Source organism: Lemur catta, chromosome 10 (genome assembly GCF_020740605.2).
Source record: "Lemur catta isolate mLemCat1 chromosome 10, mLemCat1.pri, whole genome shotgun sequence".
Classification (NCBI taxonomy): Eukaryota; Metazoa; Chordata; class Mammalia; order Primates; family Lemuridae; genus Lemur; species Lemur catta.
Window position 1 is genome coordinate 81,508,381 of NC_059137.1, and position 15,035 is coordinate 81,523,415.

At 40.0% G+C, this 15,035-nt stretch overlaps 1 protein-coding gene across 6 annotated transcripts in view; it reads right to left on the reverse strand.

Annotated features, from left to right (window-relative positions):
• Positions 1-15,035, reverse strand: part of LOC123646463 (aminopeptidase O (putative)) — a 349,846-nt gene that overhangs the window by 302,224 nt on the left and 32,587 nt on the right. For 4 of the 6 annotated variants that reach the window (XR_006737901.1, XM_045563459.1, XM_045563460.1 and 1 more), the window contains exon 1: positions 10,610-11,624. Coding sequence is in view for 5 of the 6 variants with exons in the window: in XM_045563459.1 (XP_045419415.1) it covers positions 10,610-11,406 (797 nt within the window). In the remaining variant the exon portion in view is untranslated. Of the gene's footprint in view, positions 1-10,609; positions 11,625-15,035 lie in introns of those variants that run through there. The other 2 variants (XM_045563458.1, XM_045563463.1) reach the window with 2 other exon arrangements.

Sequence of the window (15,035 nt, forward strand, 5' to 3'; positions counted from 1 at the left end):
CTCCTGCTCTCAAATCTTCCACCAGTGCCCCCCATTGGCCAAACCTAACAGGAACCCAGAAGACAAGAGAGCCTGGGAAGTGAAGTTCTTTGTCATTTAGAGAAGATCACAATAAGAGCAGAATATTGATCTTAAAGCAAACAGGCAGCTGCAGTACATTTATCCTACTAGTCTACATGCCATGATAACCCACAGGTTTGACATGAGACAGGGAAAGATCAGAAAGTCACAAAAGTTTGGTCAGGGATGGGTTACCAACTTATTAAATGACTGTGGGAAAGTCCCTTGACCTCTCTGAGTCACAGGTAAAATGAGTATGGGGTGGGGAGGAAGGCAGTAGGCGACCTCTGCTGTCTGTTCTGGTAAATAAGTCTACGATTCTGTATCCCAAGTTTATAGATCCAAGAACAAAGAACAAATTTTCATAGAAAGCCTAGAATTGTCAATCAATTTCAATAAGTTCTGAGTTCCCGCCCTAGTCCCCTTGGGTCCTTAGTTAATTGACTTAACTTTAGTTAACTGTCCAGCCTCAGGCTGTTTAAGAACCTAATGAGGGAGACTGCTAGAGCTCACCTCCTCCCAGGTGCTGTAATGGTGGGAGAGATCCTGTAGCAGCTCAAATAGCTCAGGTAGGTGGGGTCAAGGCACACCTAGCTCTGAAAATTCTACCTATTAAGTGTTTTGTTTTTCCCCAAAAAGCCCATCTTAGAGAATGGTCCCAAGAAGGAAAAGTATCTTCAGTGGAAAGGGGGTGTATTTCCACTGGCCAAATGGCAGACATTGAAAATCAAGGTTTCCTTTTCCACTGAATCAGAATGGACCACATAATTTTTCTTAGTTCAAGAGTTCCAGGAAGCCACTTCCAATCTACATAGACGTGTGCAGTTAAATCTACTTGCAATGCTTACAAGAAAGTGACAGGCTCTTGCCTACAGAGCTCCTAAGACTTTCTCTGCCTCATGCACAGGGGGGCTGAACTCATATTGTGGTCTGAAGTCTTAAGGTGCTTAGGCCAAGTCTGAAAGTATCTGCTCTCAGCACCTCACTTGCCTAGGATGCCTCTGGTGTTACAGGTCTTCCCTTGCCTGCACAGGAGCAAATCCTTCCCAAAAGTCTGGCTTGCCAAAATGTTGCTCCCCTCCTTTTAAGGTTGGGTTGGAAGCCATGCTAGCATATTATTATGCATTCCACCTGCACCCTTATGTATGTGGTCCCCAAGGCTTCCTCCTTCAGCCTCCACACCTCTTCCCTGAAGAAACGATTGGATTTGAGATGAGGTTGTATCTCAGAAACACTGTAGAGGAAGACTTGGAAGGACTTAGTGATTTGCTGAAGAAGAGGGAGAAGGAAAGGAAGACCTCTTTGAGGTAGCCAGCTTCCAAGATGGCCCCCAATAACCCTGCCTCTTGGTATTTGTACCCTTGCGGAGTCTCCTCGCACACTGTACTCAGGTTGGTCTGTGTGACCAGTAGGATACGGCAGAAGTAATGGCATGCCACTTCTGAGATTAGACTAAAAATCTGTGGTTTTCACCTCAGAAGTTCTTTCTCCTCTTTCCCTCCCATCATTTGCTCTGGGGGAATCCAGCTGCCCTGTCATGAAAACACTCAGGCAGCCTAGGGAGGGGCCCATGTGGTAAAGAACAGAGGCCTCTGGCCAACATTCAGTGAGGAACTAAGGCCTCCAACCACCATGTGAGTTTGGAAGAAGATTTTGCAGCTCTAGTCAAGACTTGAGATGCCTACAGCCCCAGCCATTGCTTGACAGCAACCTCGTAAGACATCCTGAGCCAGGACCACCCATCTAAGCTGCTCTGGGATTCCTGACCCTCAGAAACTGTGTAAGACATTAATTAAATGTTTATTCTTTTAAGCTGCTAAATTTGGGAATAATTTGTTATGCAGCCATAGATAACTAACACAGAATTTTCTGAGGTTTCTGGCTCAAGTAACAAGAATGGATGATAAAGCTATTAAACCAGAAAGGAAGCTCAGGAAGGGACAGAGAGAAGGTAGAGGGTACCCACCTGTTTCATTTGTTCATAAAGGGCTTTACCTATCATATAGTAGAGGACACTTTTATGGACACAGAGATTGTATTTTCCCAATCCCAAACAGTGTAGTGTTCAACAATGGGTCTGCAATCAGACCTGCCTCAGAAAATTTGGGAATAATGATTTTATGAAGTAATAAGTATTGATATTCCAGGCAGATTTGAGTTGGGGAGGAAATCTTTCCATTAACTCAATTAAAAGCCAGCATGTTGTCACCACCCTTTCCTCCCCAATTCAGTATTATGTCCTCTCTATCCAGTTCTAGACATTTTGTTCTAGAAATTTGTTCTGATTCTTCCTATAATCCTCTTAAAGGCTCTTTCTGCCATCTGGCATCTGGGCACCTGAACTCTCCCATTGAGGGGGTTAGTTACCTAGCCAGGCCCCCAAGAAGCTCTCAACTCCAACCACCCCCCAAAGTCCTCACTATTCTCTATTCCTACCCTCCTCTTTACATGGCGGGGGTATCCTTTCTGCTAAAGTCTAAAGGATATTTTCTTCCTAACTGAAGTGGAAGCTCTCTTGTCTTCTGGCTTCCTGTTAGGATTGGCCAATGGGGGGCACTGGTGGAAGATTTGAAAGCAAAAGTTGGCAAGAAACAAGGTATTACTTCTCCTCTCCCTGCTTCCTTTGGTAGCTTCAGTGTGGCTGAGTCTCCTCTGTGGTCCTGTGTCCCACTGGACAGTCCCTACTGTGACACTGGCTTCTGCCAGCTGACTCCTGCCACTGTAACCAGTAGCACCACTTGGTATCCAGGGCTATAACTCTGAACATGTAGATCAAGTCATCAATCTAAAAGATACACCCATAAATATACCCATGTCTGATAGGAGACTCAATCACTTTCTTATTGGAATATTTCATAAATAGGAAAACAATCACATAAGAGGGAGGTCCTAGGGTAGGCCAAACTTCTTGAAAATGTAAATTCTCTTTGCGCTCCCAGCCTACTCCTTTCTTGGCCATTTGCTCTTTCTCAGCTGCAGGCTCACTCCTCCCTTTTCAACATGGCCAAAACAAGTGTCTGTGACTTAGAGTCTTTATAACCAAAGGCCTTTTGATCTTTTACAACCTGATATCCTATGTATGTCTCATGTCACAGTGCAAATACCCAAAAACAATGTACAGTTAGGTAACTATATTTTAACAGGGTGAAAGCTTTATCCTGTGGATAAAGCCCTAGTGGTGGAATCCGAGCATGTGGAGGATGGGTCTTCAGAGTCATGCGATCATACTCCCTACGTAGGGACCCAAGAGTAAAGATGGCTCCCATCATGTGCACATTCAAATGAGAACTATGAGCATGGCTGGATTCCCTGCTCACCCGCCCAGCCCCTCCGCCCAGAAGGCAGGAAAATCTATGTGCATTTATAAACAGGCTCTGCACTTATCTGAATATGTAATCACTGAAATAAATGCAGCTGTGTTTATTCGACATGCACAGGCTTGCACCTTAGCCATGTTGCTGAAACATTTATGGGATAGATGTGCAGGCGCCAGCCTGACGTTCTCTGATGCTTATAACTTCATTATTTCCAGAGCGAATAATTCTTTCCTGCATGCAAAGGAAAACTTTCTCTCACCAGGGTTCATCTCACATGGCCTGGGATACCCATTCCAATGGGAGACTCCTTGGGGAGCCCAGGTTAACTGCACAGGAGTTGTGGGAATGGGAGGACAATGAAAGAAAGAAGAAAAACTGGGGCAAGACAGGGTGAGATAGGTCCATGGCTCGCTGCCATTAAAGAACTTCTAAATTGAGGAAGAATCTGTCAGAATAACAATTACTTCAGCTTCTTGTAAAATGTTTTGTGTTCAGAGTGGTCAAATGAGGACAAGACACACTAACTCTGCCTTTCCAGGTAAGAGGTCAACTAACACTAACATGCTTGCCAGCCTCCTTAAGGAGGAACCATCCCTAAAGGAAAACTTATAGGGGGCTGATTCAAACCATATATTTTCTTTCTCTTCAGTTGACCACTATATGCATTTGTCTTTTTGCAGTCAGGAGAAAACGGGGTTGTTTTTATTTTTAAAATGTTTTAAGTTTCACTACTGTCCATCAAGTCACCCTTTTTCAGAGACTCAGGTATCACGGTTCATTGACTGGGCTGAAGGCTGCCAAGAGAAGCAGGTTGGAGGTAATGAGCACATTGTGGCCATGCGTGTGGCTTGATGAGGCACTGACTTGGTCACTGGGGGCCAGGGACCACAGATGACAGTTTAGTGGGTCAGGATCTTTTATAAACTTCCTAGGGTTACAAAATCTTCAGGCCTCCTCCAATTCCTTTCAATGTGTTTTCCTTTCTGCACCCAATCTTTTTTACAACTCCATGTGCTCATTAAACCCAGATTACAGTTTCCATTGTAGGTGAGCAACCCTCTTGCTTCCTTGTGCCACAAAACCCAACAGCCAGAGCTACTAAAACAGGAAGTGTCAACTATGATTCACCCTCTTTTTCTTTCTTTCTCTCTCACACACACACACAACCTTTCTCACTATCATTCTACTTCATGGCACAATTACCAAAACCAGAATTCATCCATCCTACTGAATACATGGCAGGTCCATGGAGAATGCTGCTCTGACTTGGAAAGATAGATTTTGTGTAAAGTCAAAAAGAAAAATTTGTGTAGAGACAAAATGGACAGGACTTTAAGTGGTTTTCAGTCAGACATTCACTTCTGCTGCCTGTAAATGAAAAGAGAGTATTTCTCATCCAGCAGTCCTTTGTGGGTATGGGATTACATAGGCGGAAAACTCTTGAAGATCCCCCCATGGAATCTTCGTATTTTATACACGAGGAAATTAAGCTCCAGAGATGTGAAGTGACTTATCTAAAGTCACATGGCTAGTCAGCTGCAAAACTCTCGCCAGTACTGAGGTCTCTTGGCTCTTGCCATCCAGGTTCTTCTGAACATTCTACACTTTTGGTTATACAGGTCACTGTAATTTGTGTGCTATTGATATTTTGTTATTCATTTTTTGTTTGGTTGGTTGTTTGGGTTACTTGTTTGGATTAAGGCAGTCTATCATTGTCTCTTCTCCCACGGTGACTCAACGGGGATTCTAGGAAATGGAGGTATGCCTAGTCTGTGCAGCAAAGGGAGAAAGAGGCTAAAACATGAACCCTTTCAAACATTTTCAAGTTTGGGATTATTGAGTCTTCCTTTGCAGCTATACAATGATATTATATAGAATTAATGTATAGTTCCACTTCGGTTCTCATAAATTTTGTATGGGTTTCTGGAAGCCAGTAAGAAAAAAAAAAGGTACTAATTGTAGAAATGTTTCTCTTAGACCTGAAATCTCTTCCAACACATCTTCTGCTCATTCTTTTAATTTTAAAACTTTCCTTTATAGTGAGATATAAAACAATAAAACTAATTCAGTGGGGAGAAAAAGCATGTTTTAACAACCAGTTTAGATGTTGAACTAAAAATACTGCAAAAGTCTACATCTTCCTTGGTCTAACAGCTGAGCAACAAATGTAATATTATACAAAAAAGTAGTTCTTGTTATTTTGCCAACTTCATCCTGATTCGTCTATAACAAAGAAAAATCACAGTGCTTTATGAATGTTTAAATTTTAATATTACTTTAACTTATGTATTTTCCCAGGAAGTTTTCTTATTTTTAATGCCAATCCAAATAATTGTAGTTTTTCTAATAAATTGCCTATATATAACTGAATTTCCCCTCCACTGAACTCATACTCAGTGATGTCATCAGCTTAAGCCCAGATCTCCTAGACCACCTGGCTGCTTCCACAGCTATTATAAGGATCCTAAGGGAAAAGGGAATAGGTTACCAAAGACAATGCTTTGGTTTTAAATAACATTTTATTCAGGAGAATGGAAAAAAATGCAAAAAAACTGCAAGGAAAATGAAGACAACACAAACATTTCCATTTTTAAAGTTTTTTTCTTAGGGACATTGAGGATCTAGAATCAAAAAGATATTGTCTCAATCCTTTCTAAAAGCTTTGTAAAAATACATTTACATACTCTTAACCCTGTCCTTGTTCTCGCTGAAATATTTTAAAGGGCACACATACACACACACACACACACACACACACACACACTATTCAAAAGTAAACATCTTTTCCAAGAAGCATGTTGTATCAGATTGAATATACGTGTTCCTTTTGTCAACCATTTTTATGTGTCACCTACAATCCAGTATCTGAATGATGGAGGCAAGAAAGAGCATTTAGGTTCAAGAGCTGGCACAATTCCCAAATGGCTAAACTGAGGTAGGAAAATGGAGTTTTCTATGTCCAGATATTTCATTTTAGAACTAGAATGATAAGGAGGAAGAAATTATTCACAATCATTTAGAAGAAATACTCTTTTATAGCTTCAAATATATTTTCTTCTCTAGAGAACTTTGCCATTTGGTAAAAGTGGGAGGACAGCTTAGCAAAGGGGAATTTCAAGGTAGAAAGATAAGGACGTCTTTCCAAACTTGAAGTCTTTTTAAATATACTTTTTATTTTAGAAGAGCTTTATATTTATTTCAAAAACCACAACGATAATACACAGAGTTGCCACATACCCCATGCCTAATTTTCCCTATTACTGCCATATTACATTAGTATGTTATATTGGTCACAATTAGTGACTCAATACTGACACATTATTACTAACTAACACACAGACTTTATCCAGATTTCCTTAGTTTGTGTTGAACGTCCTTTTTCTGTTTCAGGATACCACATCTCCTTAGGCTCCTCTTGACTGTGACACTTTCTTAGGCTTTGCTTGTTTACTCTGACTTCACAGTTTTAAGGAGTACTGATCAGGTGTTGTGTCAAATGTCCCTCAATTGGGATAAATCTGGTGTTTTTTACGATTAGATTAGCGTTAAGGGCTTTTGGGAGGAAGATGCCATTCTCATCATATCACACCAAGGGTACATACTATCAACATGACTTATCACTGTTGATGTTGACCTTGATCATCTTGCTGAGAGTAGTACTGTCAGATTTCTCCAATGTGAAGTTGCTTCCCCCAACCCCCTTCCACATCGTGCTCTTTGGAAGGGAGTCACTACATGTGGTCCACACTTAAGGAGGGAGGAGTTCTGTTCCATCTCCCTGAGGACGGAATATGTACATAACTTAATTGGAATTCTTCTGCATGGTAGAATTGTCTACACTTCCCCATGTTTATTTATTCAATCATTTATTTATGTCAGCTTGGACTCATGACTATTTATTTTATACTTTGGATTATCATCCAAAAGTACTTTATATATATTGTTGCTCATTTGGCCATTAGCTCTTTCGGATGGCTCCTCGTCCCTTTGCCATACCCCCACCATGTGGGCTGTTGTGCTGCTGCTGGACTGCTTCCTTACTTCATGATGCTACATGCTCCATGCTCATCTTATATATTTCCTGCCCCAGTTCTAGGCATTCTCTAAGAAGCCCTGGTTCCTTTTATTGGACAATGATATTAGAAACCAAGATCTGGGCTAGATATGTTCACTTCTAGACCCTCTCAGTTGACAAGCAAAGATATATATGTGTGTATATTAACCCATGGAAACACACCTCTCTGTAATTATTTCTATATGCAACCATCCCTATCTAAATTAAGCTAAACATGAATTCACTGTGATACCTCCAGTTCTAATCCACTACTGCATGGACCATTCTAGCCTCTTCCTCTCACTTACGTTTAACCTCCTACTTCAAAAGTGAGAAACCTGGCTTCTACCATCTGCCATCCAATTACTTAACTGCTCAACTTCAGAACACATGTACAGTGTGGTACCAGAATTGTTAACTGTACCCCCTTAGGAAACAACTTTATCAACTACACTATAGTATTTCTGTACACTTCCTTTTGCCTTTAGTTTTACAGAGTCTACTCATTCCCAAAGTTACTTAGGACATTCCTCCTACCCCCTTTGATGAGTGTGTTTCATATATTTATAATATAGTTAGCCTGTTGTGTCACATTTTTCATTCTCTCCTGGGATCATGCAACCTCCTAAATGATTATTTATTTATTATCAAACAAAGTGATTTAAGTTTTATTCTCAGCCAGGATAGGTAAGGGTGGGAAGGGGAGAAGCCACTGATAGAACTTGAAAGCACAGTTACCAATTTAGAGATTTTTTTAAAGTTTCTGTCTAATCTCTTGTTTAAAAGTAGAAATTTACTGAAAGCTAATATAATAAATTTATCTTTCAAATGTACTTGAAAATTTTGCATATAGTAAGTGACATAGCCAAGATCAAAAGTAAGAAAAGTCTCTCCTTTTCACACTTGAGATATGGATTTTTCTAGGAATTTCCAGTTACTTTATTCAATTTTCTTACCTGTAAAATGGAAATAAAAGGTTTCTCACCAGGACTGATAAATTTATGGTAGTTATACTGGTAATATTCTGCCATTTGAGGGTAAATATTTAGCAACTATTTTAGTTTTAATAAATGTAGACTCTATGCCCTGGTAGAATACGCTCTACCTAATTATGTTTTTCACATAATTGTAAAATTTTCTATTTTCACACAATTACATTCTTAAAGTATTGTGATCCTGATAATTACTATTCACTCATATCACTAAGGAATTATTTCTGTCTAGCAACCTGGGATCCTTAGTCATTTTAAAGTCTTTAAAGAATCCAAATAGTTGCTAGTACACACTTACGGTTGTCCTTAAGCACATGGGAGACTTTAGAGAGATTCAGGGGCCATTGTGGAAGATTATCTTGACTATAATAAAATTACCCCACCAATAAGAAAAAAGAGAGAGAAAAAAAGTATTTCTAGGATTCCTTTTTAAAAATAACGTTTCTTATCCTTGTAAGATTGCATAAATGATATTAACATACTAACATATAATCACAGACTTCCAAGGATACAGTTTAAACTGTTGCTGTGATCACGCATTTTACTGAATTATCAGAAAAGGAGATATCAATAGTAAATTCACCCTTTGAAGGAGCAAAATGTGCCCAACGATCTCTTTAGTTTCTTTATAGACATGAGCATTTATCCATAATTCATTCTTACTCAACACTTTTGCATATAATTCAATTCATAAGTCTAATCTCTTTCTTTATACTGAGCACTTAGGAGAAAGTCATGTTTGAAGCTATTAATATTTCTTCCAAATAATGTCAATAGTTTCTTTTTCTCCATTATTCTAATTCAAAAATCAAATATCTGGAGTATAAAAACTACCATTTTCCCAGTTAAATATTCACCAGTATATTGTTAAATTTTATTGAAATTCCTATCTTTAATAATTTCAAAAAATGTGAAGATACAATAAGAACACCTGTTTCTTTCCCTCATGATCTCCAAAGAACATCTAATAAGTTACTCTACAAATAAATCACTATGCTTTTTACTGATGTAAGTTTGTACCAACCCTGCAATTTCCCAAGGGCTGCCTCACACTCTTGCAGAAGTAAGACAGGAAGTGAACTCATTCTGAGCAGGGTGGGAGACCAGAGCAGGAGGTAAGATTAGAGGCAAGGAATGGGATAATTAGAGCTCAATGTCAAAGTAATGCTTTGAAAAAAAAAAATCTAAAAGGTTTTACTGGGGGTTGGGGGGGGGCGGTTTGAGGAAGTGATGTAAGCAATTGCCAAAGACCACTGCTTCAATAAAGGGAATCCAACACTACAAAAAAGGGCTCTCATATCCAGATGACAGAGATCAACATTCCTCCATCCAAGCTCTGCAATAATTACCATATTGATTCACAGTATGTTAGCAGAAAGAAATAGGTAAAATAATGAGGAATCAATAAGGTTTGATTTTAAAATTCTCAAATTTTAAAAAATCTGAACAACTGTCAGAGGAAGGGCAGTGAGAGGACAGATGGCTGCCTAAATGTATGCCCTGGAAAATGATGCCTCATCAATTCCTTCTTAAACTAAAAACCAGGGGTCTTCTTGGCACCAAATATCAAGAATCACATCCACAGAAGCGAGTATGCAGTCTCAGAAGCACTGACTGTTACACCCTCACAACAGATCTTTCAGTGCTTTGGGGGTTCACCTTATACAACAATTGACAAAGTCCAGGGGGGCATAGCTGCCAAGAGACAGGTACAGAAAGAAAGTCCCAAAGCAGAGCTGGCTCTATTTGAAAGCACTTTGCCAGGCTTCTCACCAGCCCAACTTTGCAGCACTCTACTCTCAGGGGAAGTATAAAGGAACTTTGAGAAAATATTCACTCAGAGACACATCACTTGCATCTACAACACTAGAAGTCGCTGCAGAGATCTCACTGCAGAGCTAGGCTCAGGGTTTTATCATTAAGTGTGCCTTTCAATCTCCTAACTCAGAAATAAAGGGGCTTAATGAAGTAATCTTTTCATCCTGACTTAAGGGAAGTAATCCTATTAAGGGTTCAGCATGCCTGGGAATTTACCTGCTTCACCATGGATCTAAGGATTTGAGGCTACTTAGGTAATGTCACAGAATAAACAGGAGCATCTCTGTAGAGTGGTCCCTTGTCTGAGAACATCCTTGCAGGGTACAAGATTAATAGGCATGGGACTGCGGAGCGCTCAGACAACCTACCTGCCACACTGGTCTGAAGTCCATGTAACCGATTGCCCCTCAGGTTTGGTTTTGTACCATATCCTGATAGCATGAGGAAAGTCAGTAGCTGTCTGAGCCCCTGTCTTCCTGATCTGTAAGCTCCAAGTGTCAGTGTCAAACAAGAGTTCCCCATAGCCAGGAGCCTGGCTGCAGCGAGCATAGTAGTCTAACTGCTCCCTCCAACGATCTGCAGGCAGAGTCACAAGCTCATGTACAATCTGATTCCTGAGCTCCTCGGAAGCAACTGTGAGCTTGGGAGACCTTGTAAATTTTTCAATACCTGGCACAGCAGCAACATCCACCTCCTCGACTTTTAACACAGATAAATCACAGCAGTCCAACACTAGCAAAAAATCCTCACTCCCATGATTCCCTGTGTCACAGCAGTACTTTGAGCTAGAAATCCCAGAAGCCTGTTCCAGGTTGTCATGGTTACCATCTTTATCAGAAGTATCTTTTTCACCTTTGCTAGAGATTGCAAAATCATTATATTCCATTTTAGATGAGAAGGTCCTTGCATTTGTCACAGGAATATGGCAGGGTTCAGGCATCCCAAATTTGCAGGCTTCATTTGATTCCAATTGGCAGGCTTCCTCGGTAGAACTATTTCCTTTCTTGAATTGGTTTCCATCCTCAAAGAAAAGCACTATGGTCCCCTCAATGACTTGACTTTCAAAATCCACATGTAAATCCAGTACATAGTGCTTCACAAGTATGTGGCTGGTGTTGGCCATGAGAGGCAGGTCGTCTCTGGATGGGTCCAGCTTAATGTCCATGGTATAGTTTGTTGTTTGAGAGCTTTGTCAAAATCTCAAATGGGGCTTCCTATCTGCCTTCATCTTCCAGAATCATAAATGTCTGCTTACCAAAAAAACAACTGATGTCACAAATTAGGTTTCCATAACTTTCAGTACCCTGGCAAAGAAGAAAAACACAATTAGACAAAATTCTAAATAAGACCTAAATGCTCCTGCAACTGCTACTCCTGCAAGTTCACTACCATCCTTAAATAACCCCCCAATGGGGTAGATGCTCATGGCTGGAAGGCACGCTAATCTTTTTGACTGACGTGAAAGAAAGCTGCATTATGAGTTTCTAAAAATATTTCAATTACCAATGGAATGAAACGGGACTCCACAAAGCCAGAAGAATCATGCTCCTAACTAGAACAGTCCTCGTTTGGAAAAGAGAAATTGTTATGCAAAAGTGTAACTGAGTATCTCTGTGCCTCTTGTTTTAAAAGATATTAAATGTATTGTTTCTAATTTTGTGCATCAAAAGATAAGTGATTTGTTTCTCTACTGTGATTCTAAGTAACAAGTGTGAATGAAGGCTAAATGGCCTCATACATTTTATTCTTTGAGAGTAATAATTTAATACATACAATGTAACTCCAGGGATTAATGTACTTTTCACATTAGGACTGCTCTTATATCAGCACTTCCAGTAAATTACAGGAAAATGAGCCAATTTACCAGGAGTGCATTCTAAGTTATTCCTTTGAGATTGTTCATGGAGATTTTTCAAATTTATAGTTAAATACTCAAGGTATATCATTACATCTTAATAGTTGAAAACCCATTAACATTCTGGATAATAGCCTTCTTGTGGCAAACAAAAGGTCTTCTCATTTGGAAAAAAAAGCATGCAAATACCTATAAAAGGAAGGAGAGAAATTAAAATGTAGAAACAGATGTTATAATAAAATGCACAAGTTCTTCATAAAAGTTCTGAATCAAAATGTATTCTTATTGTATAATAGCAATCCGGCTAAAAGAAAAATTATTTGAAATTATTTCAGTCCCTGTTGTGTACCTAATTTCTTTCAGTATATGCTGTTCTTTTTTTATTTTTTTACCAAAACTGAAAAAGAAATGGCATGGAAAAAGAAATAAAAACTCTGACAGGGCCAGGCGCGGTGGCTCACACCTGTAATCCTAGCACTCTGGGAGGCCGAGGCGGGTGGATCGCTCGAGGTCAGGAGTTCGAGACCAGCCTGAGCAAGAGCAAGACCCCGTCTCTACTAAAAATAGAAAGAAATTATATGACCAACTAAAAATCTATATAGGAAAAATTAGCCGGGCATGGTGGCGCATGCCTGTAGTTCCAGTTACTCAGGAGGCTGAGGCAGTAGGATCACTTAAGCCCAGGAGTCTGAGGTTGCTGTGAGCTAGGCTGACGCCACGGCACTCATTCTAGCCTGGGCAACAAAGCGAGACTCTGTCTCAAAAAAAAGAAAAAATAATAAAATAAAATAAAATAATTTTTGTATTTCTAAATATTAGGAGGTATTCTTTTATCAACTACAAAACAGCATTATTTGCTTGATTTTTCAAATAAATTAGGTCCTCCCTTTTTATTGTTTAACTTCTCCTCACTTCTCCTCCAACTTTATCTGCCTTTCTACTAGACTCTTTTATTCTCTTTCCTTCTAGAATCTCATTCCAACAATCAGCCTTATTAACTTTTCAGTTTCTACCTCTCCACAGGCAATTTCCTCATCACAATCTCAACTTACCTTAAAAAATTTGGCCTCCCAGAGCCTTGTACAACCTGGTTTGGAGATATTTTTTCAGTCATGGAGATAACACTTCCCTTGCATCCTAGTCCCCTAGCCAAAGGGCCTGCTCAAGAAACTGCTCCCTGAAGATGACCTGACTCCAGGTCTCCCTGCCTTTTGGACTCAGCCATGTGCCATACATGGAGTGCTGCTAGCTCCCACCTCCTATATCCACCTGCCAAATCCTACTCTTCCTCCATGCCCCAGTTCAAGTGTACCCACCTCCTGAAATCCTTCCCTGCTCCTTGCTCCCTCCTCCACCAAACTGTATGTGGTATACTTAAAGTGCAATAAAAGTAGAGAGAACTCAAGGATGCAAAGAATAGTTTGCAATTACTTTATGGAAAAGCTGGTACTTCCCTTGGTCCTAGAAAAGTCAATGGGTGCAGGGGATAAGCCATGGTATTTTCTTTTCTGCCCTGTTATTTAATGAATAATAACCTTCAATAAATTGGGGCTGCTAACATGCAGTATTTTGATTGCACATTTTTTAGAAACCTGTTTAATAAAAAAATTCTGAAAATACACACACACACACACACACACACACACACACACAGAAAACCGAAATCAACTGAGACAAGTGTCCATTTAGTGGCTGTCTCAACTATCATATTTGAAGAAAAACAGTTTAGCATTTATAACAATATAGATACAACCATTTATTGTCCAACCCTAATAGATTCACTTACTTCTGAAAATGTGTGTAACTTAAAAATAAAATAGGCCGGGCACGGTGGCTCATGCCTGTAATCCTAGCACTCTGGGAGGCCGAGGTGGGCGGATCGTTTGAGCTCAGGAGTTCGAGACCAACCTGAGCAAGAGCGAGACCTCATCTCTACTAAAAATAGAAAGAAATTATACGGACAACTAAAAATATATACAGAAAAAAAAATTAGCCGGGCATGGTGGCGCATGCCTATAGTCCCAGCTACTCGGGAGACTGAGGCAGGAGGATTGCTTGAGCCCAGGAGTTTGAGGTTGCTGTGAGCTAGGCTGACGACACGGCACTCACTCTAACCTGGACAACAGAGTGAGACTCTGTCTCAAAAAAAAAAAAAGAATAAAATATATTCTACAGAGCAGTTTTCACTACTTTTGTCCCTGGGGATAGAGAATGAGGCTGCCATAGAGCCCTATCCATTCCAGCCTGTTATCAAAACCATGGTCACCAAAAGCAATGGTTAGTTTTCCCACGGCTAGCCACTGCTGCCTCTAAAACAAATGTGCTATGTGGTGTATATTTCAAATGCTTAAATGTTTGTCACCCTGACTGGCAATTCCTTGGTTTTCTTTAGTGGATTCTTTGGTATTCTCTCCATAGAGGAAATTCTAAAACTTTTTTTCTTTTAACCTTCCAATTCCATGCCTGCCAACTCCTTCACAGTTGATTGTCTGGCCCCTTACTTTACTGAGATAATTTTGAATCTATGAAACTCAATCATACCTCAAAGTATCTCTAGTTCTTCATAACTTTTGCCTTCACCTGATTCAGAGAGAACGATATTACTTCTTATCAAAGCTTATTTTGTTCCCCTGCATCCAACTTTTGGGATCTTGAGAGCCAAATAAATCGTACACATCTTTCTCACCCAAATTCTGAATTTACTGAGAAATAAGATGAAGATATGGCAAAGGCAGACCAAAATATCACCATTATCACTGATGAAGGCTAAACTGGAAAACATGGCTTACTGTGAGAGCCAAAGTTATCTGGAAACTGAATCCCAAATTTAGATTTACCCACAGGCAACGCTGGATCAGGTCAAAGCTTCCAGAAGAGGTGGCCTCCCTCATGTAACACTTACGGCCTGGAGGAATAGAAGAGAAGAGTTCTCTGTGGTC